This window comes from Antedon bifida, chromosome 7 (assembly GCF_963402885.1).
Source record: "Antedon bifida chromosome 7, ecAntBifi1.1, whole genome shotgun sequence".
Classification (NCBI taxonomy): Eukaryota; Metazoa; Echinodermata; class Crinoidea; order Comatulida; family Antedonidae; genus Antedon; species Antedon bifida.
Window position 1 is genome coordinate 10,254,320 of NC_136232.1, and position 24,195 is coordinate 10,278,514.

Below are 24,195 nucleotides of genomic sequence, written 5' to 3' on the forward strand. Positions count from 1 at the left end.
TTTTGATCAAATTGGACGTTATGCAGTCACGCATGAAATCGTATCGCAAACACATCATTATGAAGACCATATTGAACCAGTGTATGACAATGTTGACTATGGAGCCAACACTTCTTGATGTACTGATGATAACAACTTCATGACTTCATTAATATAAACATTTTGTAAATAAACATAAATGTATGACCATGTTGATTAACACTTGTTGATGTAGTAACAACGAATGATCACAACTTCAATATAAACCGTGTGTAACAAAGACTAATACAAATAAATAAACATTATATCTTTGAAATAAATATTTAGTCATTTATACGCTAATTATAACTATACAAGGTACGATAAATTGTAAATGTAAAAATTAGGCGTATTGACTGCTGCTGACTCTTTTGAAGCTACCTAAAGTTATCTATTTTCACATAAAGGAAGTATAAATTAAAATGAATATTTGTACATTGCATTGCTGTTACTTATACTGTTGTTTGTTGGTAAAATAATAAAACGAACTAGAAATCAATGAATAGGTTGTTTATTTAGGTTGTTTTACCATGGAAGAATGAAGTAACTTCACACTTCCATGGTTTTACATAAATATTAACAGCGAAATAACAATTCAAAGGGATATAATAGTTAAATTGGCATGTCATTCTAACCCTGCATACCTACTGTGAAAAGTGTAATACAGTACGTCATACGAACGTTTCTTCACAATTGAGCATTATTATTATATTTATATCAATTTTATAAATCCAAAGGCAAATTACTGAAAAAATTACAAGGCTGTGAGTATCAGTGCGTGGCTGGATCTCAATGGAGATACAAAAAAAAAAGCGAAAGCTAGATCAAAACGATAAAGTAAAACGGCCAGAAAAATTAACAGAGCTTTCGGGCAACGCTAGTCCTTCATCAGTGCAATATCAATTTTATATATCTTATGTATTTTTATTGTTTTACTTTTATATGTTTGAAGTGTAGCATTGGAGAGCCAATTCAATAGTGCTTAGCACTCATGGCAATCTTAAGGGTGCTGCACCGTTGTCATATGTATATATATGTTTTTGCCTGAAAATTGAATAAAATAAAAACAAAATAAGATACTCTTATATACAGTAATTATGATTTGTCCTTTTATTGTCCAACTCTGAACTATGACGTAGTACTTAAATACATTTGAGAATAGGACTCGAAACCACACCACTGGCGCCTTTGTATCGCATTGCTGTTACTTTAGGCCTATATAATGTCTGTTGGTAAAATAAACGAAATGAAAATCAAAGAATACGTTGTTCATGACCACTGAGCTTGCGCTGATGACTAGGGTTAGATAATATATATGGTTAAATCATGGACCTATACATTTGTATAGGTCCGTGGTTAGATCAATATTATTCTTTAAAAAATAAAGTAAAATACCCAACCAGCAAGATTCAGATTAACCCCCTGGTTAAGGTATATGTATTTTGAGATATTTATTTTAAGACACGAGAGATGGCATCAATTTAAACAAAACCAAATGTTTTACGATTATCTCATCATGGTTTATTGATATCAAAATAATATATACAACACAAGGATGTTGAGACGTACAGAACAACACTTTATAAAGTTGCAACAATAAACTGACTACCATAACATAAATTATTATCTTATGGTCTCTCTGGGAAGCACACATAGATACAATAAGATAAGGCATTGACAGGCGAATTAGCCTATTATATAACACACATCCAAGGATGGGTAACACCATAGAGATATTATAGTTCACTATAATATCTCTATGGTAACACTGAAGATACATGGCGCATGTATGGCGCGCCAAACTGTCATTTATTATGCAGTCAAAACTGTAATGTATGTTCACTGGGATCATAGAGATATTATAGTTCACTATAATATCTCTATGCTGGGATACACAGATAGACCATAAAGATATTATAATATATACTATAATATCTCTATGGATAGACCCAATGATATGAGGCATAATTGACTAGGCGAATCAGCTTATTACATAACCAACACACAATAAGAAAAGGATTGGTAATAGAGTGAACATACATTGCCATAGACCTGTACATAAACGGGAGAGGTTATGCAGGGTTTATGTAACAAAATACCACAGATAATCACCTAATTTGTGACAGTACTCTGGTTGTGACCAAAATAACAAATTCCTAATATATCATTTGTGCAAGGTTTTTAAATGACCGCAGGAGATCATCTATTTTATATACATCACATACATTATCAGATATATACAATATATTAATTTATACATATAATACATGTATGTATAGAAACACAATGAATTCTTTCTGACGATTTTTACACAAAGTTTGTATTTGACGATTCATTATCATTATCGTTTTTTTCCTTAATGTTTTTATTATTGTCTTTAGAATTCTCATTTTCTTCTTCTTCTATTATCTTCGTGTGTTGACTGTGCATGCGTCTACTTATCTCCAACATCTCTCGCAATCCTTGGTTTTCTATTAACAGACGCGCCATCATTTCTTCCATGGCTGCAGCTGCTTTTTGGTCCAGGTCGTTGTCGGGTGTTACGGGTGAGGTTAACATTCCGTGAGGTTTCTCCTCACACTGCTGAAAAATAACGGTAACAAGCAATAAATGTTTTTTGTGTCAAAAACGATTTTAACTATGACGATTTGGTGCCAGCCAAAATCAAAGACTATTCTAAATCTAAAATCTATAATATAATTTAAAAATTAAGATGAATATGTGGAAAAGGTATGATAAGTAATCAAATAACCTTGCAATACTGTTACATTTAATGTTTTTTTATATGCATTTTTGTATGTTTACATTTTATGTGTAGTTTTGCTGTGAATTTGTCTACTTTCGATTCGTCATTTTTAATGTTTCAATCTTTGTAATACATTTTTAGACTTTTGTCTGCTTTTTGTAAATTTTTTATACCTGAATAAATAAGTAAATAAATAAAAAATCCAAAAACAAATAAAACAATAATATCACTTTAAAAAATGAAAGGGTTTGGGAAACTTCCATTAAAAGGCCTATGCACTAATTAACTTTGCACCATCACACCATTGACTTTTGATATGGATTTCTTCCAAACAATTAGGTTGCCCTACAACCGTACCTCTTACTACTACAGTACCCTAGGATCTGAGCAATTGACTTGACCAAAGAAGATTTCCTTACCATATTAGCCATTACCAGCTTGTTGTTAAAATTGTTATCTATAACTACAGTACTCATAAATAATAGTAAGAAAATGAACACCTACCATATTAGTTGATAATGCTGCAACTTGTTCTGTTCTATTAGCCATCACAAGCTTGCTAACTTGTTCTCTGTAACTACTCATAATAAGCTCAAGTGCTGATTGGTGTTCGTCTAATGCGAGTCGTAGATCTTTGTTCTCTCGTTGAAGTTCACGTATCTGTCGGTTCTCCTGCTGTATTCCCAGGATTAGCGACGATCTGGGCCGGTGCCGCGCGACTTGGTTCATCTCCTCTACTTCCTCTTGATACTATTCAAAGCACATTTATTTTTAAAAATGTACTCAATTTAGAATAACTTAATTCTTAATAAGCTTATTGTATGACTGCATTTTCATGGATGCCAGAAGGGAAGTGCGGGGTGGGTCGACCCAAAACAAGCTGGAGGCGCACGTTAGAGAAGGAAAAAGATGGATTAGGCTGGAGATCTTGGAATGAAGTTAAAGTTAAACCTGGATACAGAACTGACTGGAGAGACCATCTTGTAGGATAGGTAAGTAAGCTAGCTTATCTAATCAATGAATATGGAGAATATGGATAATATGTACACACACAAAAACAATATCATAACCAATACTAATCAAGGTAAATAAATATAATAATGTAAGGTTTCTGGACTGAAACATCTGTTAGGAATAAACTGCCAGTTCAAGCTTAAAGGTCCTTTCACACCTGCTCTGGTCCGGCTCCATCTCCATTCAAGGTCGCACGTACAGCATTAGCAAATTTTCGTGATTTAAACAAAATAAAACAACACGATTTTGTTTGCTATGCGTGGGAACAGGTACAAGTGTAAAAGACCCTTAAATTATTTCCCTTTCAGAGGTGTATATTGTGAATTTACAGTTACAATAGACAGACATTAAAGAATGTTAAACTCATTGTTGAAAAACCTGTTTCATGGCATCAATTTTTTTGTGTAATGTTGTTGTTTGCTCAATCAATGTGTCTGCTGCGTTGTCATGTTCTCTCAACCTCTCCACTAACCGCTTCGCATCATTCAACACTTGTTCTATTGTAAGACTCATTGTGAACTATGTTGTACAGTTTACAGTTTTATTAATTTCTGAAAAGTTAAAAAAGTAACATACTTATTACAATGATATATAAGGCCTAGCCTGACATAAATACTACTACTTACCATAACTAGGCTAGCTATAGATTAGTAGTAAGCTAACTGTAGAAGTAGGCCTGCCAGCCTACCAACCGAACTAAATAGGCTAGCTACTACTCTACCTACTACTACTCTAGGCTAGCTAGGCCTCTATCTATATAGTAGGCCTAGGCCAGGCCTTAGTCTATTATTATCATCCAGTAAAAATTTTAAATGTATTCAGTTCATTCAGATAAATAATTAATTGCAAAAAGTAGTATATTTATGTTCAAAAAGACAAAATGTTATGCATTCCAGTAAATAATATACGAATAAATAAATAGTAAGGGTATCTAAATTCCCTAGGCCACTACTTTAAGTTCCTCGTTAAATTAAAATCAAGCAACTGACCGGAACGGTTGAGTTTCCGTGGCTAACATTTCAAGAATTAAACGTCAAACTGACAACAGTATGAGGCCTAGCATTTGCTTCGAATTCAGTATAAATAATCTAATATTGTAATTGAAATGTCCAAATAATACTTTCTTCATATTGTATATTCAATGATTTCATGAGAATATTATCAAATTATGCAAAAATGTGTAAGTTATTAAAGAAAACTTACCAAAAACAAGAACAATATGGACACACTTTTTCTTCCGGCGTTCGGTGAATAATATGCAAATTTAGGTTGACCTCACTTCCGGGTCATCGTTTCTAATCGATTATGTTACAGCTAGACAAAAAGTATTTTATATTATTTTTCTAATGCAACATTTCACCAATATCCGCATGAGCTGGCATCCCTAATACTATTTTTAATTCATTTAAAACGTTCTATTCATTTGAATTATATTTTGAAATATATTGAGTAGACAACAGTACAGCTTGGTAGCTCTGGTAGATCTTATAGTCGATGCTGCGTTGTCAGGGTGTGTAAGTATTCCATTAAAAGTTATTGATTTAATCATGGACTAAAGAATATTGTTTGGTCCATGATTTAAGTAAGGCCTCTATTATATACTGAAACAGGAAAACATGTCTTATGTTGTTTATTGACGTAAACGATGATAATGAATGCAATATAGATGTTTTATGGATTGGATTGGTTTTTTACGTCACAACAAGTAGATGCCAATCAATATGAATGCGATTTCATTAATTAATCAATCAATCGATATTAGGCCAATTGAGATAAACATAGTAATGATAACATACACTGATATAAAGACACAATACCAAAGATCTATATCTAAATAGCTTATATATGTTATCACGATAACAAATTACATAGTGCCCGCGAACCCTGCATGTCGTCTGTTGATAACAGCTTTGGCGCGTAATAAAGTTTGTACATATTTTGAGCCCTAATCGATGACAAAATCTAATCTTAGTTATTGTTACATCAAGAACAGATGTTACAGTATGCGCGGTCATCAGACCCGACCCGATTAAAAAAAATCGCCTAATTTGAAAGACCCTCTCATCCTAAACAAACATCGAAGGATTTCGCATTCAGAAAAGCCACCTGGGAAAGTGATATGGTACCACACTATTTTAATTACACTGTCTTTTGTACGGAAGCTTCTAAGTGCCATCCACTTGGCGACTTGTCAAGATAATTTATAATGGTCATGTTTATGTCGACTTGATAAGATAAATTATCTTGACAAGTCGCCAAGTGGATGGCACTTAGAAGCTTCCGTACTATACGTGTTTTAAAGGACGATTCCTATTGGTCGAAAATTCACTTGTGCGCCGGGAACCATAGCAAGCTGGATGTTTTCATACTCGAGCGTTTGTGACATAGCGGGACTTAACACGCGAGAAGCAGTAGGCCCACAGGAATGTAAACACTGACACTAACGGGCACTGGGTTTGTAGGCGTGGAATATGTGGGACCTCTGAATTAGAATCCAATTCATAACCGTGGAATTATTGTATTATACTGATTTAAACAAAGACAAATATCGGAGTTGCTATGGCTGTAACCGGGGGATGCAATAATTGTGTAAAGTATCTTCTTTTCTTGTTCAATTTCGTTTTCTTGGTGAGTACACTCTTTCTTCAGATACTTCTCTATTTGTCTCACTCACTCATATATAATATGAATGTATTGCGATAAGCTTAATGTTACATGGCGTGTCTCAAGTATTAAATTGAATAACTTTATAGATTTACAATGAAATTAAAGTATCATAAGAATTCTGGATGGGAACCATCCAGAACTACCCATATCTTTATACGTTGAGTATATTGAATCGCGAGTAGGAGGCCCTACACAATACAATGGGGGAAAGTATATTTAAAATATGTTGGCATTGTTAAGCTGTTATAGTAGATATTAGTACCATATGCCATTTTTTTATAAAACAAATTACACAACGTAGATTGTTTGACACTGACCTATGACCTTTCAAAGACCTAATGGTAATTAACCAGCATTCATCACATGGTATCATTATGGAATTAATTGGTAATGTTTACATACGAATGTTTCAACAAAGTCGTAGTCATCACACTTTGTCGGTTAATTATTTCATAATTAATACGCTTTTCTTAAATTATTATTCAGTATTGACACAATGCGTGAGATCGTTAGGAGATAATTAAAATGTAATGTAATTAGCATACGGTCCACCAAAGTGCTGGCATGGTCCACTCATCACCAGTTCTATCAAACGTGACATGAGGAGGTTACCGTATCCAGCTTAGCAGAGAGTTGCATTCATTCATCAGTATCCGATACATACTTTAGAATATACTATACTTAAAAGTTAGTATACGAATATACTATACTTAAAGTTGTATACGAATATACTATACTTAAAGTTAGTATATGAATATACTATATGCTTAAAGTTAGTATACGAATATACTATACTTAAAGTTAGTATATGAATATACTATATGCTTAAAGTTAGTATACGAATATACTATACTTAAAGTTAGTATACGAATATATATATACTTAAAGTTAGTATACGAATATACTATACTTAAAGTTAGTATACGAATATACAATACTTAAAGTTAGTATACGAATATACTATACTTAAAGTTAGTATACGAATATACTATACTTAAAGTTAGTATACGAATATACTATACTTAAAGTTAGTATACGAATATACTATACTTAAAGTTAGTATACGAATATACTATACTTAAAGTTAGTATACGAATATACTATACTTAAAGTTAGTATACGAATATACTATACTTAAAGTTAGTATACGAATATACTATACTTAAAGTAAGTATACGAATATACTATACTTAAAGTTAGTATACGAATATACTATACTTAAAGTTAATATACGAATATACTATACTTAAAGTTAGTATACGAATATACAATACTTAAAATTAGTATACGAATATACTATATGCTTAAAGTTAGTATACTATGCTTAAAATTAGTATACGAATACTTAAAGTTCTATACAAATATATTACTAGTTAGTATATGACCACTTTATACTGAAAGGTAATATACGATAGGCCTACGAATACAATACTTACACTTAAATTAAGATATTTATACAATACACATTTTGTATTATGCGAATAGGCCTACTTAAAGTTAGTCTTAATGCTACTAAAGTTAGTATCCCAATATCATATTTAGCAAACGACTTTACTTAAAGTTAGTATACGAATGCTCTAACACGATACGATGGTGTTAGAATTAATTATCTGATTACACCATCAACATAGTTTGGAGCTAATTAAAATCAAATCAACGTGACCTGATATTATACGGTACTCTACGTAAATACTACGGAAATATGTGACATCTATACAACTGTGACTATTAGAAACTAAAACAATATTTCGAATTATAAACGACGTAATGGATACTGAAGACTAGTTAAAAGTCTATCAACATAATTGATAATACTGATTTGTAACTCGCACTATGCATGAAGGTAGCAGGTGCGGTGGTACTGAAACAAATCTGAGAAATCTAACCACCGAAAAATATTCGTATCATCATCATGCTTAGAGCTCTGTCTACACTATCAAACTTTATGTGACAAACAAATTTGTGATATGCCCATATATTGACATGATGATGTCATATCACTACCATATTTGGGCACATCACTACCATTTGAGCACATCAAACTTTTTTGTCAAACTAGTTTGATAGTGTAGACAAAGCTTAATGCTGATAATGAATGCAATCTAGATTTGTAGGGTATTTGATGTGTGGATGTTTTATACTGAGTTCTGATTGGTTGCGCAATTTTCACGTCACAAAAAGTACATCAAAATATACGCACATCAGTCACCGCTTCATTCGATTCGCGCGAATAAATTCGCTTAATCGAAAACAGGTACAATTTACGGATGCAAACGTTCCTGCACGGGTTCACTATCCTTTTCAATTGCACTAGACAAATCAAATTATTGGGCTTTATTTTATGTAAAGGTATTCATGATTCATTTTGTGTTATATCTATTATATTAATTATATAAATCTATTATTAAAAAGATAAAATGAATAGTATATATCTATGATGTATCATAACTGCACTGCTGTCATCACTTCTCGTGCACCTGTTTATTTTTATCTCTCGTTTCACCTGGTATGCTACTTGAAACAAAACTTGAATGTTTATTCATCTTTCCATTTTGTTAATTTTCATCGCCTAAGAAAACAAGCATTGGAAATTAAAGATTACTCCGTAATTAAAGTACTCCGATACAGACGTATGGAAGGCAGTCGTCGCCAAAATCAAACCATTTACGAAGATTTGTCATGGACACTTAAAGTTATATGATTTGTTAATGCTTTATTTCAGTGTTTTGGTGTTGGAATTGTAGCTGTTGGACTATGGCTTCGATTTGACCACCAAAATGACATCTACGTACAAGAGATTCAAGACCATGACAGACGAGCTGTTGATTATTACTTTATTGGCACGTACGTCACCATGGCAACAGGATGCGTAATAATGGCGGTTGGTTTTCTTGGTTGCTGCGGAGCAATGCAAGAAAGCATATGTATGCTCGTTTTTGTAAGTTACTAATAATTACATTGATCACGTGTTTCCAAAATTTCAACATGATCTAAACCGTTAATTGATTATCATATATTTCAAAAATTTCAGTATTTCATCGCTTTGTTGACCATATTTGGTTTGGAGATAGCCGGGTGTACGTGGTGTTATGTCAATCGGGAAGAAATAGGAGTTATGTTCAGTGACGAATTGAGTAAAATAATCAAAGAAAAATACAAAGAAAACGACATTGCTGCACAAAAAGGTGTTGACCTTTTGCAGGAGAAGGTGAGTTTAATATATGATATGACATCATCATGTCCATGTACGGGCACATCACACGTTTTTTGTCACATAACGTTTGATAGTGTAGACAGAGCTTAAAGGTACGGTGTCGTGCATGTGCACACGTGTATATGGGGACGTGACAACTCCTTTTTTTGGTATCTCCAATTCGTCATTTTCAATATAAATTGGACATCGTTTTATAAATTTACAATATTCTTAGTAAGAATGAAAGTCATATAGTTTCAATTCTAAATATAAACAATGTCAAAGCAATTTCTTAGCCCGTGTATTCACAAGGAAACCCTGTGAACTTTGATACAGTAATTAACGTTGAAAGTGAACCCAGCGGGTAGTAGATGAGGCACCTGACGCCAACGATGGACTGAGGCTACAAGCAAATACCATGTAAGGGTCATACCTACAATCTAGTCTAGGCCTACAAATCCATCTTTACAAATTCATCGTTGACACCACAAAATTAACACTATAGCCATGATGCGTGATAATGATACTGTATACGATCGAACGATTAGTTTCACTTTCAGCGCACGCTAAAATAGGAGGGATAGACCTACTTTTCCTGCTGTTACGAATGTTTTATCATTATTTATTTAATTATTTATAAAATTTTATTTAGATTATTTTAATATATTTGTTTTTAGTTAAAGTGTTGCGGTATCGATAGCTACATGGATTGGTTCGATTCGGGTCAAATGATTCCTGACTCCTGCAGCTGCAACACAACCGAAGACAAATCAGGTTGTTCTGATAGAGGATTTTATTTAAATGTAAGAAAATATAATGTGTTTCAATTGTATTTAACAGTGTTATATGAATACAAACGGAAACACAAGTTTAGTCATTTAGAGGCCTACATTTTATTTTTGTCGTATGCGAACACTCTTACTACTGTTTTATATGTTTTAGGGTTGTGGTAAAGAGATTGAAGAGGACGTTCTTACAAACATTTTTATCTTAGCCGGTATCGGAGTAGGGATCAGTTTCATTGAGGTATGATCATAGTATCATTCGATTCCTTCATGTAGATGTGCAGAAATAATGTAGGCCTATGTTCTATGAAAGTAGAAAGCAAATGAAAAAACGTTTTTACGAAAGTACTGTAAAATCGTGTGTTTTATGTTTTGTTATTCGACATCTAAACCAAGATAACACCATAAAAATAGAGTCAATAAATAAGTGCACACTTTTTTAACTCACAGCATAGCAACGCGAAGAGAGGAATATGGAGCGCGTCCTTCAGCCGTGTACCACCTACCTACATGATGGTATCATTGGTTACGATTCCATGCGCAGCGTGGTCCAATAGAAATCGACAATACTGCGCAGCTCCATGGTGACGAAACACGCGTACTACACAATACAAAAAGACATGACCATGGTGACAATGTTTATTTTACGTTTCACTGCGAAACTAGTAACAGTGTACTGAATTGTAAGCGTGCTTTTATCGAACCTAAAATCATGTTTGCCTTGTTATTGATTGTTAACGAAATTTTTTCTACGTTTTTGACGTACTCTGGTGCAAGTAGATACATGTAGGTATTTTCTTTTTATTAAAGAAATTAATCAATTGTCTTCTCCTTCGCCTCATATGGCTTGAAATTAAATCAAAACTTGAACTTGAAATAATGTTGCTTTACTGTATGAAGGTAGGCTTATAATAATATTATTAAATGAATAGGACAACTGTTATCTTAACTTTGATACTTTGATTTGTAGAGAACGGAACAAGTTTCCGACTGCTTCTGTCACCTTATCGCTCAGTGGCTCAAATTGGCTTACCACACCAGTTTCAGAATGGTACTCGGAAAATGCAAGAAAATGCCGAGAACTTACGGATGAAATCGAGCTGAACCGCAGCAAGGTTGAAAACCTTCAAAATAAAGTTGCCAAAGAGGAACAAACTGCCGAGCAAGATAAGAATGAAATTGCTGACTTGGAGAAGGAACAAGAAACTCTGGTGAAAACTCACCAAGAACGAATCCAGATTTTTGAAAAGCTGGAGGCAGATGTGGCGATCGTAAGAAAGAAAGCTAAAATGGGTGATGCAGAACTTACCAAACAGAAGGAGTTTGCTGCCAAATTGAAGGCAAAGGGAATGAAGAAGATGAATGAAGTCGATCAGTTGAAGGTGGAGATTGCTACCTACGAAAAACAAATGCAGAAGAGACTTCAATTGAAGAAGGAGCACGTGGAAAGACTGATGGATGCTCTCCAACACACTGACTCCTAAAATGCTGATACAAACAAGACTATTTTTTATATCATTTTTTGATCGAATGCTGCAATATCTGACAAATTAATTTAACCAATACTTACAATTTTCATAATGCTATAACAGTTGACACAGTTTTTACAATAAAAAATCAGCAGAATTTTACTTCTTTGTTTAAAAATTATTTCTTGTGTGATTTTCATCGATATAATTGTGTATGACGCTCAACTATACTATGCCTAAAGCTTGTTTCCTACTAGGACGCACCGCAAAGACGTAGACGCAACGAAAGTGAGATGATCACTTGCGTTTACCACCTTCGTTGCGTACTAGTGGGAACCATTAGCTAACAGATAAATTATGTACACAATATAATGACGTATGCTATATTTAAAATTTAAGTGACGTGTTTTGTTGTTGTAATGGTTTCTCATCTGACATTATGGTACATTTAAGGCCAATTTACACAGACGAGCGGTAACGGTAAGCGGAAAAACCGCGTATCTTGTCCCACATAGAATCTGTATCTAAGCGGAAACCGCCTCCTGTCCGCTCCGCGTTTTGTGTGTACAGTAAAATGATCATAAAGAATAACATTATATACTTCCATTACCGTAACCGATCGTCTGCGTAAATTGACATATGCGTACAAAAAACAGTCAACTGATTGTATTTATTTATTTACTCTAGATTTTGGGAATGCTGTTTTCTGTTGTGCTTTGTTGTGCAATATTTAAGTCATACGACCCAGAAGACGAGGAATACCGCTATATGGCCGCTATACGTCCATTCGCACGACGAAAACCCGAACAGAAACAATCGACGCCTCATGAAACCTCGTTTGGAATCGGTATTTTCCGGGATTGATCGACGGCTTACGTCATCATTGTGTATTGTGAATCCACTTGATTGACATTTTGAAATCGAAGTTTTCCGGGAGTTGATCGACCGTTGGTGGGGTGGGTTGGGGGGCAATATTCGATCGATTTTATTAACCTCGTTTGGAATCGGGGTATTACCGAAAATTTGAATCGATATTTCAGGAACTGATCATCGATAAATGATAAAATAAACAACAACTCCAACCTCATTGAATGGTTGGTTGAAATCAGTAGGTCTATTTTTCTGAATTTTCGTTGTTGTCCAAGGTGGTGTCGGCTACATTACCACGATATGCTACACATGTCCATGTATCTGAACTAATTTTGAAAAATATCATTGGGTGAGGGGTTGGGGGTGTTAGGCCCTATTTATTTTTTATATTACTTGTATAGAGGAGCATAAAAACAAACTATGTTTTTTGTGTAGGGTGTTGCCTAGGCAACAAACGGTCCACTTTAAAACTAAACTATTTCTGTTGCTGTTACATAATTGTAGTTGTAAAATAGAATTATATATTTTGTAATTCAAGGAAGTGAACAAAAAAATAAAGAAGTTGGTGTGTGTCTGTATTGGTTGACAAATAGTTTGATTCTTGTGAACTTTTCTGACTGATTTTAAATTATTAAAATACTTTTTCAATTGGCCTGTTTGTTTGCCGTCAACCGCCGAGTTTTTTAAATCTCCTGCCCACTTTTTGTTATCACCAACACCAATTGATATTTTCAATTTAACATCGCACTAAAAACGTTTATGGTTTTTATTCAATAGAATAATGATTGAGATAAATAATCCTAATTGATTGAAATAGAGTGTACCTTTTGTTGTACACAGTACAATGACATCCATTAATCAGACTATTGGTGGCGCTATACATCTCATATTTCAAATTTTATTGGTGGCGAATTTGAAAGTCAGACGACAAATATTTATTGTTGATTTTCACCAAAAATCTTGGCATTTTGGTACATGGTCTTATAGATATTTTATTAATGAACTTGTAAGAAACTAACAAGATTAAGATTTAGGTAATTTATTTGAATAATATTGTAATAGTACGTCTTATGTAGGTCTAGGCCTATCCGCATTTTGTGTGTTTGGTATTGTAATTCCAATTTATTTTTTATTTATTTTTTTATTTTATTTCATCTGGACTGAATGTACTTGATCATTACGGTGGCCCACAACTGTCACGCACACTATATAAATCATATTCACACAATTAAAGAAGGAATCACACAATTAAAGAAGAAATCACACAATTAAAGAAGAAGGAATCGCATATAAACAAAAGAAAGCATGAAAATATATAAAACGAAATGCACAAATAAAGAAGAAACGCGCAATTAAAGAAGAGCTAAGCACAATTAAAGAAGTCCGCAACAAATTCGAAAGCTCCTCGCACAATTAAAGAAGTTCGCAACAAAATCAAAAGCTCCTCGCACAATTAAAAAGTGGTATAAAATTCAATAAATATACTGTTATAATATAGGGGTGAAATATTTCACGGTAATACCTAATATTCTAGACAGTCCGTAAAATATTGTATCCCTTATAATAGATAATAGTTATTACTGTTATGTTATTGGGGTGCAATCTGTCACGGGGATAAATATTCTATACAGCTCGTAAAATATTGTATCCCTTAAATAATAATAGATAGTTATAGCATTTTAGGATTGCATACATCAATGCATCAATAACACAATAGGCCTGATTAAAAGCATGTATGAGAAAATAAAAACATTTAAACCACAGATGGCCAAAAAGTATTGAACAATTTCTGCAAAACAATTGAAACATCAATTATTTTACAGTAACAGGAGCGATGGTATATTCATACTTATAGATATTGTATGTTTGGTATTGTATTCCAATTTATAGAAAAGACCGGAAACGTAATGTAACGTAATGCCATGGGATTGGTACCATGGGTTTGTGAATATAGGGAAGATAAACATTTAATTTCATGTGTTTGACAGAAACCCGTGCTTCTAAAGAGACAGTGAAGCTCGATAGCTCGCAAGCCAAGTCACATAGGAAAGGTGTGAATTTATCCTCTGGGGACGAGAATATCCTTTCGCATTTTAACTTTTTTTTTTAAATTGCTAATTAATGAGATGTTCTCATCTTTATCTTTTCACTTATATATTTCATTTATATTGATTTATTGTTCAGTATTGTAATGCTTCAGACATAATACAGTCCACACTAAATATAATATGACAATAGCTCTGGATACAACCACTCTTTCTATTATACTATCAACTACATTAATATATGTTATTATTATTATGTATTGGAATAAAAATCGATGAAAGATTTTTCCTAGGAGCTTTGCCTATGCCGTTTATTATACAGGCCATTGGCCCGAATACATCAATATAAATGTATATAACAATAAAATAAACTTATGTGTGCGTTAAATAATGCTTTCTCTTTTTTTTATTCTTTACAACCGGTTATACAACTTAGTTATTTAGAGGCGATACATACTTCTATTTCGGTCGTACGCGCACACTGTTACTACTGCTTTATAATTATGTTTTAGGATTGAGGTAAAGAAATTGAAAATGACGTTCTTACAAACATTTTTATCTTAGCTGGTATCGGAGTTGGAATCAGTTTCATTGAGGTATGAATATTATATCATTCGATTCCTTCACGTAGCTGGATGTGCAGAAATATATGTATGTTCTGTGCACGTATGAAGCAAATGAAAAAAACGTTTTTACGAAAGTACTGCAAGATCGTATGTGAACGTGTATGTGTTTTATGTTTTGATGTAAAAATAGAGTCAATAAATACGTACACACTTGTTTTAACTCACATCATAGCAACGCGAAGAGAGGAATATGGCGCGCGTCCGTCAGTCGTGTACCTACATGACGATATCCTTGGTTACGATTCCAGGCGTAGTGTGGTCCAATAGAAAACGACAATACTGCGCCATGACCATGGTGACAATGTTTATTTTACACTTCACTGCGAAACTAGTAACAGTGTACTGAATTGTAAGCGTGCTTTTATCGAACCTAAAATCATGTTTGCCTTGTTATTGATTGTTAACGAAATTTTTTCTACGTTTTTGACGTACTCTGGTGCAAGTAGATACATGTAGGTATTTTCTTTTTATTAAAGAAATTAATCAATTGTCTTCTCCTTCGCCTCATATGGCTTGAAATTAAATCAAAACTTTGTTGAAATAATGGTGCTTTACTGTATGATGGTAGGCTTATAATAATATTATTAAATGAATAGGACAACTGTTATCTTAACTTTGATTTGTAGAGAACGAAACAAGTTTCCGACTGCTTCTGTCACCTTATCGCTCAGTGGCTCAAATTGGCTTACCACACCAGTTTCAGAATGGTACTCGGAAAATGCAAGAAAATGCCGAGAACTTACGGATGAAATCGAGCAGAACCGCAGCAAGGTTGAAAACCTTCAAAATAAAGTTGCCAAAGAGGAACAAACTGCCGAGCAAGATATGAATGAAATTGCTGACTTGGAGAAGGAACAAGAAACTCTGGTGAAAACCCACCAAGAACGAATCCAGATCTTTGAAAAGCTGGAGGCAGATGTGGCGATCGTAAGAAAGAAAGCTAAAATGGGTGACGCAGAACTTACCAAACAGAAGGAGTTTGCTGCCAAGTTGAAGGCAAAGGGAATGAAGAAGATGAATGAAGTCGATCAGTTGAAGGTGGAGATTGCTACCTACGAAAAACAAATGCAGAAGAGACTTCAATTGAAGAAGGAGAACGTGGAAAGACTGATAGATGCTCTTCAACACACAGACTAAAGCAGATACAAACAAGACTATTTATTATCATTCTGATCGAATTCTGCAATATCTTAATATATCATATTATTAATGTAAAACCAATACTTACAATTTTCATAATTCTATAACAGTTGACATAGTTTTTTCAAATAAATATCAGCAGAATTTTACTTCTTTGTTTTAACATTGAATTATTTCTTGTGTATTTTAAATGGTGTAGAGCTTTAATGATGGGAGAACATTTAACATTCGATTCTCCGCGTGACGAGGGGTTTTTACTGAATGGATGACGTCTTGCTTGGTTCCTCCAGGACGCAACGCAAGGACGTCGTCAACGCAAGCGAGTTGATCAATGATAAAGCTCACAACAGACCGAATAATCCGATCCATCGCTTTTAATTGGTCAAAAATCACTTGCGTTGCGCTTACGTCCTTGCGTTTCTTACTCGGAGAACCAAATTAACACATTAATGTATAATATTATATGTGCAGGCCTACAATTTCAATTGATGTATGTACACGTGCGCTTTCTTTGTGTGGCTATTATGTAATATTTAAGTGACGTATTTTGTTATTGTAATATGTTGCTCATCTGACATTTTATTACATTCTTTAATGCTTATAAAAAAAACAACTAATTGTATTTATTTATTTACTCTAGATTTTGGGAATGCTGTTTTCTGTTGTGCTTTGCTGTGCAATATTTAAGTCATACGACCCAGAAGACGAGGAATACCGCTATAATGGCTGCTATACGTCCATTCGCACGACGAAAACCCGAACAGAAACAATCGACGCCTCATGAAACCTCGTTTGGAATCGGTATTTTCCGGGATTGATCGAAGGCTTACGTCATCATTGTGTATCAATATTCGATCGATTATATTAACCTCGTTTGGAATCGAAGTTTTCCCGGAAATTTGAATCGATATTTCAGGAACTGATCGATAAATGATATAATAAACAACAACTCTAACCTTGATTGGTTGGTTGAAATCAGTAGGCCTATTTTTCTGAATTTTCGTTGTTGTCCGAGGTGGTAACCACGATATGCTACACTGTCCATTTCTCTGAACTAATTTTTAAAAGTATCATTGAGGGGGTGGTGGTGGTATTTATTGTTTATATTATTTGTATAAAGGAGCATAAAAACAAACTGTGTTTTTGTGTAGGGTGTTAACTGGGCAACGCACGGTCCAGTTTAAAACTAAAATATTTCTGTTGCTGTTACATTGTAGTTGTAAAATAGAATTATATATTTTGTAATTCAAGGAAGTGAACACAAAAAATAAAGGAGTTGGTGTGTCTGTAATGGTTGACAAATAGTTTGATTTTGTTTCTTGTGAACTTTTCTGATTGATTTTAAATTATTAAACTACTTTTTCAATTGGCCTGTTTGTTTGCCGTTAACCGCCGAGTTTTATCACCAATTGATATTTTCTTATTAAATAGATTGAATAGAATAATGATTGAGATATAATAATCCTAGTTGATTGAAATAGAGTGTACCTTTTGCATGTTGTACACAGTACACAATAAACATACATTAATCAGACTATTGGTGGCGCTATATATCTCATATTTCAAATTTTATTGGTGGCGAATTTGAAAGTCAGACGACAAATATTTATTGTTGATTTTCACCCAAAATCTTGGCATTTTGGTACATGGTCTTATGATATTTTATTAATGAACTTGTAAGAAACTAACCAGATTAAGATTTAGGTAAAATTGTAATAGTACGTCTTATATAGGCTAGGAGTCCTTATTTGCTAGGCTAAGATTTAAGAAATTTAATCACAGACAGATGGTGAAAGAAGGGAGGCTGTGCCGTGTGACGACAGGAGGTGACATCGGTCGCGTTTGACTCAGCTAGCCTACTACTAGGCCTATTGAAGATTTTGGTCGCCTAACATTGCTAGGCCTAGCTAGTTAGTAAGGAAATCGAGATTATTACCATAATTACAGTTCAATAACAATACATGGACACAAAATATCAACAGTTAATATAAATAAACCAAATTCATTTTCTAGAAATATACAAACAATGTCGCAGCATACACCATCAACGGCTGCATTTCAGAGGATGTCATTAAGAACGCCAAAGTCAACTGGAACAACCCCAAGATCGTCTGTGGTAAGGACAACAAGATCTACTGGGAGGACACCAAGATCTACTGGGAGAACGGCAAAATCTATCGGGAGAACGCCAAAATCATCAGGAAGAACGCCAAAATCATCAGGAAGAACCCCAAAATCATCAGGAAGAACCCCAAAATCATCAGGAAGAACCCTGAATGTATCTGGAAGAACTCCAAAATCATCTGGACAAACGCCAAAATCATCTGGAAAAACACCAAACAGTACAAGATCGAGAAGTGGTAAGAAATGTCAGTGAGTGTATTGTTAATAATAGAGGCACACAGGACGTTGACGAAGAGAATGCATTTGATTAATAATGATGAGAGAGTACTTAAGAGTAATATTCATCCTTTTTTTGTACAGTAATTATTTCAAGCAACAATCTCTCATCCCCAATTATATCAAATATACTCATGTTTCTAGCATCGTAATTATGTTCTAATTTGTTACCTGGACAATAGGTTTGAGGTCTGACCGGCAAAGGAGTCGAACTCCAGGATCAAATGCTATGCAGAGCTGCTTTGACTCCATCCTCCAGACCGGACCTGGGTCAGCTCGCAAGAGAAGAATCAAGAGAGAGAAAATTGTCAGTGAAATATTTGATTCAGAAAAGAAATATCAACAACAATTACGAATGGTTATACAGGTAATGGTATATAATTCTCCTTAAGGCAAACACAGGCAGCATCGTAAGACGAGTGGGAGGAAATTAAACATGTTTAAAGTTCTCGCAACGACCTAAAAACTACACCCGACGCTATCTCAAAACGACTCATCTTGTCTTGTCAGCACCGACGAGTCAAGATGTTTTATCGGGCCTCATCGTATGACGTTGTCTAAGTTCACCTTTAGGCCTTCAGGAAGGGTGCGGGTTCTTTAAAATTATTAGGAGTTTTTTTTTGGAACTACAGTACTTTAATTACTGGATAACCATGACAAATGTTGCTTTTTAAGAATTTTTACAACCCAATACGGAAGACAGGAATCCTACCAGAGGATGTGATTGACATCATCTTCAGCAACATCACTGCCATCAAGGCAGTCAATCAAGAACTTCTTATTCATCTGGAGACTTTCAGTGTTGGCAAAGCATTCCTCCTTCTGGCGCCGTACCTTAAACTGTATTCAACGTACGGCAACAGTTTTGACAGAGCGGCATCAACTCTTGAGGTGTGTGCGTTTGTTTCATTGCATTACTATTCAAACTATAAAGTACTGCTGTAATTTTTCTTTTCCAATTTCACAATTTTTTTCTTTCTTTATTTCGTATTTATATGGTGTTGGATTATTTTGTAATATCACAAACTTGTGTAAAAACAATCAATGTTGATTGAATGAGTTGTGCTGTAGTACATCAGTCTCGTGAATAAATAAAGTTTATATAAACCAATACAGGAGAACACCGCATTGCACATGCTTTATATTGTCTTACTGTTTTAATTAGAACTTTTAGAAGATGCGAAATTTGATTGGAAACGAGACTACCAAGGGAAGCAAACATACCACTACCACTTATATTCTTTCTTTCTTTTATTCAATTTTTCACACTTCAAAAATAATACAAGTTATGTGAAACAATGATAACAGGTATCATAGTGATAAACATTAAAATAATCAAACTAATTTAAACAAAATATATAGAGATACTTGTACAACAAAGAAGTGTGAAAGGAGGTCAAATAAGTATGATACTTTAAGCTTGACCCCCTAACAAGACTGAAGATTGATTAGCACATACACTGTAGATAGTCTAGATTAACTACCATTATGTACTCTTGCTTTAGGATTGGAGCCGAAAAAGTGAAGAGTTTGCGGAGTTCAAACGCATTCAAGAATCTAAACCTTCTTGTCGCAGTTTGAAATTGCATGCTTTGTTGATTACACCAGTACAGAGGATTCCAAGGTAAAGCCTTGTCTACACTATCAAACTTTTTTGTGACAAAAACATGTGATGTGCCCATATATGGACGTGATGATGTCATATCCCCACCATATTTAAGCGCATCACACTTTTTTTGTCAAACTAGTTTGATAGTGTAGACAGAGCTTAAGTACAATATAAAGATAAAGCCATATACCAAAAAAATATATATTTTTATCATTTTATTACCTGGTGTTGTACTTTCTAATTGTGTAAAATTAACATTATTTTCAGATATAAACTTTTGCTTGAAGAACTTTTGGAAAAAACTAGTGAAAGTCATAAGGATTATGAACAGTTAAAAGGTGAGTTTATAATCGTAGAGAGGCAACTAGGCTTGCTCTTTAGCTGTGATTGTGTTTGGAGTTGACTCTTGAGCTCTGTCTACACTATCAAACTAGTTTGACAAAAACAATGTGATGTGCCAACCCAAATATAGTAGTGATATTCCCAAATATACTAGTGGTATGACATCATCATGTCCATTTATGGGCACATCACATTTTTTGTCACATAAAGATTGATAGTGTAGACAGAGCTTAAGGCATATATAATTGAAGTGCATTGCATCACACTATAATAATACGCAATATTTTTGCTTTAAATTGTATAGAGGCAACACAACAAGTGAATACCATTGCGCACAACATCAATGAACAACTAAAAGAGCATGATAACTTTCAGAAGATGCTTAGCATTCAGAACTGTATGGTTGGAGAGACTGCACCAAAGATCTTAGCCCCAGGCAGACGCTTTATTAAGGAGGGAGCACTCAAAAAGGTATGCAAATTGTTATTTCATTAGAAATAAAGAATTGTTATGTCAGGTGGATATGTCTACATTATCAAACTAGTAGTGATATGCCCAAATATGGCAGTGATATGACATCATGTCCATATATAGACACATCACATTTTTTAGTCACATAAAGTTTGATAGTGTAGACATAGCTTTTGAAATAAACAATTATTATGCCAGGTAGATTTGTTAACCCCTGTCTGCACTATCAAACTTAGTGATATACCCAAATGTGGTAGTGATATGACATCATCATGTCCATATATGGGCATATCACATAAAGTTTGATAGTGTAGACAGAGGTTAATACAGTTTTGTACATGTTTTCATAGGTTTCCAAGAAAGGAGCCAAGTACCATGACAGGATGTTCTTCCTGTTCTCTGACATGTTAGTGTATGCCAAACCAACATTCCTAGAAAACACTGACAATGCTACAACGTTTACCTGTCGGTGCATCATTAACTTGTTAGATTGCTCGGTGGATTGCGTCTTGGGCGATCACAAGGTACCAGGAGCTGGCGCCCTCTTCAAAGTGAGTTACTTGTTACCTGCACCTCTGAAATATTTCGCAACCAACTTCTTGATACGAAAAATACAAAATTTCCTTATTGTCCAAAAAAATTGAAAGAGCATTGTTTGTGAAAGTATGTCACTTTAAAATATTAATTAATTTTTCTTAATTTGTGTTTTTAGATATCTTTTGATAATGACTCTTTGCTATTATTCCATGAGGATCAGAATATTGCATTGTCTTGGGTAGAAACAATAAAAAATGCCATATCGCGTGTGAAAAGAAATTCTGCTTCTTTACGCAAGACAATTAGTAGCTCAACTATTTCTCCGATGATCAAAAGAGGGCGTGTAAGAACCAGTCTTCGCTACCAAACAAAACGAAAGAGATCAGATAATGAAGTAAGTTTTTTTCCCTGCAAAGTATGATTTTTGTGAGATAATTTCCCAAATTATCATAGAATCTAAACCGTACTGGGTTTGATCAATAAATTAGCTTGCTCTCAAAACTAATCATGAAGAAATTTATCTGGCTGGTGCCAACTATAGAATGTTCCCCAAAGGGCGGATCTAACATTGTGTATAAGAGAGGGAGCGTGTATACTGATACTTTTATTGTCCAAATAAGCTGGAAATTACATATTCCAGAATATACTTCAAATGTAGCAGTTTTTAATAACTATTCTCTCTCTAATTGTTCACATTTACAGAATAATGCACCAATGCAAGACAGTCTATACCCAATGAGGAAATACCTACAGAGTTTGAAGTTGAATCAACCGCAGGATAGTCAACCGCAAGAAAACCAACCTCGAAAAAATCAACCACGGGAAACACCTTCAAAGCGCCCGCGACTTACCAGAAGTCAAGTTGAACAAAATCAGTCTGTAAGTTTATTCAGAATTTAAGAAATTGATTATTCATGAACCACATGTTTGTGATGTCATATCACTACCATATTTAAGCATACTACCACCATATTTGAGCACATCACATTTTTTTTTCAAACTAGTTTGATAGTGTAGACAGAGCTTTAGAAAAACAAAAATTATGTTTATTGTGTAATAGAAATTAAATATGATGTCAAATAAAATACTTTTTTTTAAAACAGAAAATAACTGAATTCAAATTCAGTGAGAATGATACAGTTTTCCAAACACCAGAAAAAACGATTGTTGACGAACAGCCCTTCTTCACCCCGGCAACCAGCATCGCGAAACGAGGAGAACGTAGAACAAGAAGCGCATCGCGGAACAGATCATTACACGGTGTCAAGCATGGGCGAGTAACGTCTGCTAAGAAAAAGCGACAGCAACGACGTGTGTCACGCCAGAAGGACATCCACGTTAAAAGTAATGACTCCAATCCTGAAACACTTTGCACAATTTTATAAATTAATTTGATTCATTTTGCACAAATGTTTACCACGTCTTTGATATATTTTAATAATAGAGCTATCACAACATTGATTTTATTGTAGGCATGAGCAAATACTTGTTACTTATTTTTTTAACAATACAATTAAATAATGATACAGTAATTGTGTTTCATATTTAATTAAGACAAATAAAATACTGATCAATAACATCAAATTTCTCTGTGATCAAATCTATAGATAATCTTCCTACATTAGGGCGCACCAGAAACATTTATTATTGTACTGTATATAAATGATTTGAATTTAACATAGATTTCTATTTGTATATAAACTCTTATGCACAAAAGAACCATTTTTAACTGAATCAATGAATTTGTTTACCAAAGAAATTAAATGAATTAAAGTAAAAAACATTATAATTAATATAATAATCATGATATATCTATCCCCTCTATCGAATGAAAACCAAAAACTATATTTAAAACTAGATATATTTTATTCCATGTGTAGTCTACTGTAGTGTGTGCAATGTAGTCTGTCTAAATTTGTCTTTACTTATGTTTTCCACCCTTTTCAATGTGTTTTATTACATGCAGTACTTCCATATAAGTTCAGATCAAAAAATAATTAAATGTTTTGTTCTTTGAACAATGTATATATATATATATATATGTGAAATTGTTTTTAATCACCTTTTAATTAGTTTATTTTGATACCGCACTGTTTATTTTATTTGCATATAATGCATTTCTGAATTTCTTTTTTTATAGAAATATTTTATTTTTGTTACTAAAATAACTAAATTCACTGTTAAATGCACTTTTATATAGCAAATAAATCTTGTAAGAAAAGTTAAAAGATAATTTGTAAATTTATGTTATGTTTTAATCAAT

The 24,195-nt window shown here is 33.7% G+C and overlaps 5 protein-coding genes across 8 annotated transcripts; 4 read left to right on the forward strand and 1 right to left on the reverse strand.

The window, feature by feature from the left end:
- Positions 1-1,516: 1,516 nt before the first annotated feature.
- LOC144847508 (FGFR1 oncogene partner 2 homolog) lies at positions 1,517-5,030 on the reverse strand. 2 transcript variants are annotated; one of them, XM_078703909.1, is made up of 4 exons: positions 4,982-5,030; positions 4,157-4,329; positions 3,269-3,514; positions 1,517-2,598 (listed from the first exon to the last, which is right to left on the reverse strand). In XM_078703909.1, the coding sequence occupies exons 2-4, from the start codon at positions 4,289-4,291 to the stop codon at positions 2,326-2,328; spliced, it is 654 nt and encodes a 217-aa protein (XP_078560035.1). In that variant the 5' UTR covers positions 4,292-4,329; positions 4,982-5,030; the 3' UTR covers positions 1,517-2,325. The 2 variants fall into 2 exon arrangements, with proteins under 2 accessions (XP_078560035.1, XP_078560034.1); XM_078703908.1 differs by having other exon boundaries at positions 1,517-2,601.
- Positions 3,692-13,066, forward strand: LOC144847504 (CD9 antigen-like). 2 transcript variants are annotated; one of them, XM_078703903.1, is made up of 6 exons: positions 3,692-3,756; positions 9,168-9,383; positions 9,477-9,653; positions 10,316-10,441; positions 10,581-10,664; positions 12,580-13,066. In XM_078703903.1, the coding sequence occupies exons 2-6, from the start codon at positions 9,300-9,302 to the stop codon at positions 12,754-12,756; spliced, it is 648 nt and encodes a 215-aa protein (XP_078560029.1). In that variant the 5' UTR covers positions 3,692-3,756; positions 9,168-9,299; the 3' UTR covers positions 12,757-13,066. The 2 variants fall into 2 exon arrangements, with proteins under 2 accessions (XP_078560029.1, XP_078560028.1); XM_078703902.1 differs by lacking the exon at positions 3,692-3,756 and adding an exon at positions 6,019-6,406.
- Positions 11,086-11,931, forward strand: LOC144848867 (uncharacterized). The gene is made up of 2 exons (XM_078705806.1): positions 11,086-11,209; positions 11,394-11,931. Exons 1-2 carry the CDS (start codon positions 11,136-11,138, stop codon positions 11,905-11,907), a joined length of 588 nt encoding a protein of 195 aa, XP_078561932.1. The 5' UTR covers positions 11,086-11,135; the 3' UTR covers positions 11,908-11,931.
- Positions 13,067-15,766: 2,700 nt separating the features above from the next.
- Positions 15,767-16,570, forward strand: LOC144848230 (uncharacterized). Its single transcript, XM_078704945.1, has 2 exons — positions 15,767-15,885; positions 16,060-16,570. Exons 1-2 carry the CDS (start codon positions 15,812-15,814, stop codon positions 16,568-16,570), a joined length of 585 nt encoding a protein of 194 aa, XP_078561071.1. The 5' UTR covers positions 15,767-15,811.
- Positions 16,571-18,127: 1,557 nt separating this feature from the next.
- LOC144847784 (myosin-M heavy chain-like) lies at positions 18,128-24,113 on the forward strand. 2 transcript variants are annotated; one of them, XM_078704301.1, is made up of 11 exons: positions 18,128-18,277; positions 18,587-18,933; positions 19,156-19,340; positions 19,649-19,864; positions 20,479-20,597; positions 20,850-20,920; positions 21,229-21,395; positions 21,746-21,946; positions 22,108-22,326; positions 22,635-22,811; positions 23,036-24,113. In XM_078704301.1, exons 2-11 carry the CDS (start codon positions 18,600-18,602, stop codon positions 23,315-23,317), a joined length of 1,971 nt encoding a protein of 656 aa, XP_078560427.1. In that variant the 5' UTR covers positions 18,128-18,277; positions 18,587-18,599; the 3' UTR covers positions 23,318-24,113. The 2 variants fall into 2 exon arrangements, with proteins under 2 accessions (XP_078560427.1, XP_078560428.1); XM_078704302.1 differs by having other exon boundaries at positions 18,152-18,215.
- Positions 24,114-24,195: the final 82 nt, after the last annotated feature.

Bases quoted from the DNA above. Each gene is read 5' to 3' on its own strand.
- LOC144847508 (XM_078703908.1), bottom strand. From the start codon at position 4,291: ATGAGTCTTACAATAGAACAAGTGTTGAATGATGCGAAGCGGTTAGTG. The intron at 3,515-4,156 runs GTTTTTCAACAA...TGCTTTGAATAG, and splicing joins AAATTGATGCCATGAAACAG to TATCAAGAGGAAGTAGAGGA. The intron at 2,602-3,268 runs GTAGGTGTTCAT...GTTATTTTTCAG, and splicing joins CAGCATTATCAACTAATATG to CAGTGTGAGGAGAAACCTCA.
- LOC144847504 (XM_078703902.1), top strand. From the start codon at position 6,338: ATGGCTGTAACCGGGGGATGCAATAATTGTGTAAAGTATCTTCTTTTC. The intron at 6,407-9,167 runs GTGAGTACACTC...GCTTTATTTCAG, and splicing joins TGTTCAATTTCGTTTTCTTG to TGTTTTGGTGTTGGAATTGT. The intron at 10,665-12,579 runs GTATGATCATAG...TATTTACTCTAG, and splicing joins TAGGGATCAGTTTCATTGAG to ATTTTGGGAATGCTGTTTTC.
- LOC144848867 (XM_078705806.1), top strand. From the start codon at position 11,136: ATGTTTGCCTTGTTATTGATTGTTAACGAAATTTTTTCTACGTTTTTG. The intron at 11,210-11,393 runs GTAGGTATTTTC...TTTGATTTGTAG, and splicing joins TCTGGTGCAAGTAGATACAT to AGAACGGAACAAGTTTCCGA.
- LOC144848230 (XM_078704945.1), top strand. From the start codon at position 15,812: ATGTTTGCCTTGTTATTGATTGTTAACGAAATTTTTTCTACGTTTTTG. The intron at 15,886-16,059 runs GTAGGTATTTTC...TTTGATTTGTAG, and splicing joins TCTGGTGCAAGTAGATACAT to AGAACGAAACAAGTTTCCGA.
- LOC144847784 (XM_078704301.1), top strand. From the start codon at position 18,600: ATGTCGCAGCATACACCATCAACGGCTGCATTTCAGAGGATGTCATTA. The intron at 18,934-19,155 runs GTAAGAAATGTC...CCTGGACAATAG, and splicing joins CAGTACAAGATCGAGAAGTG to GTTTGAGGTCTGACCGGCAA. The intron at 22,327-22,634 runs GTAAGTTTTTTT...TCACATTTACAG, and splicing joins GAAAGAGATCAGATAATGAA to AATAATGCACCAATGCAAGA.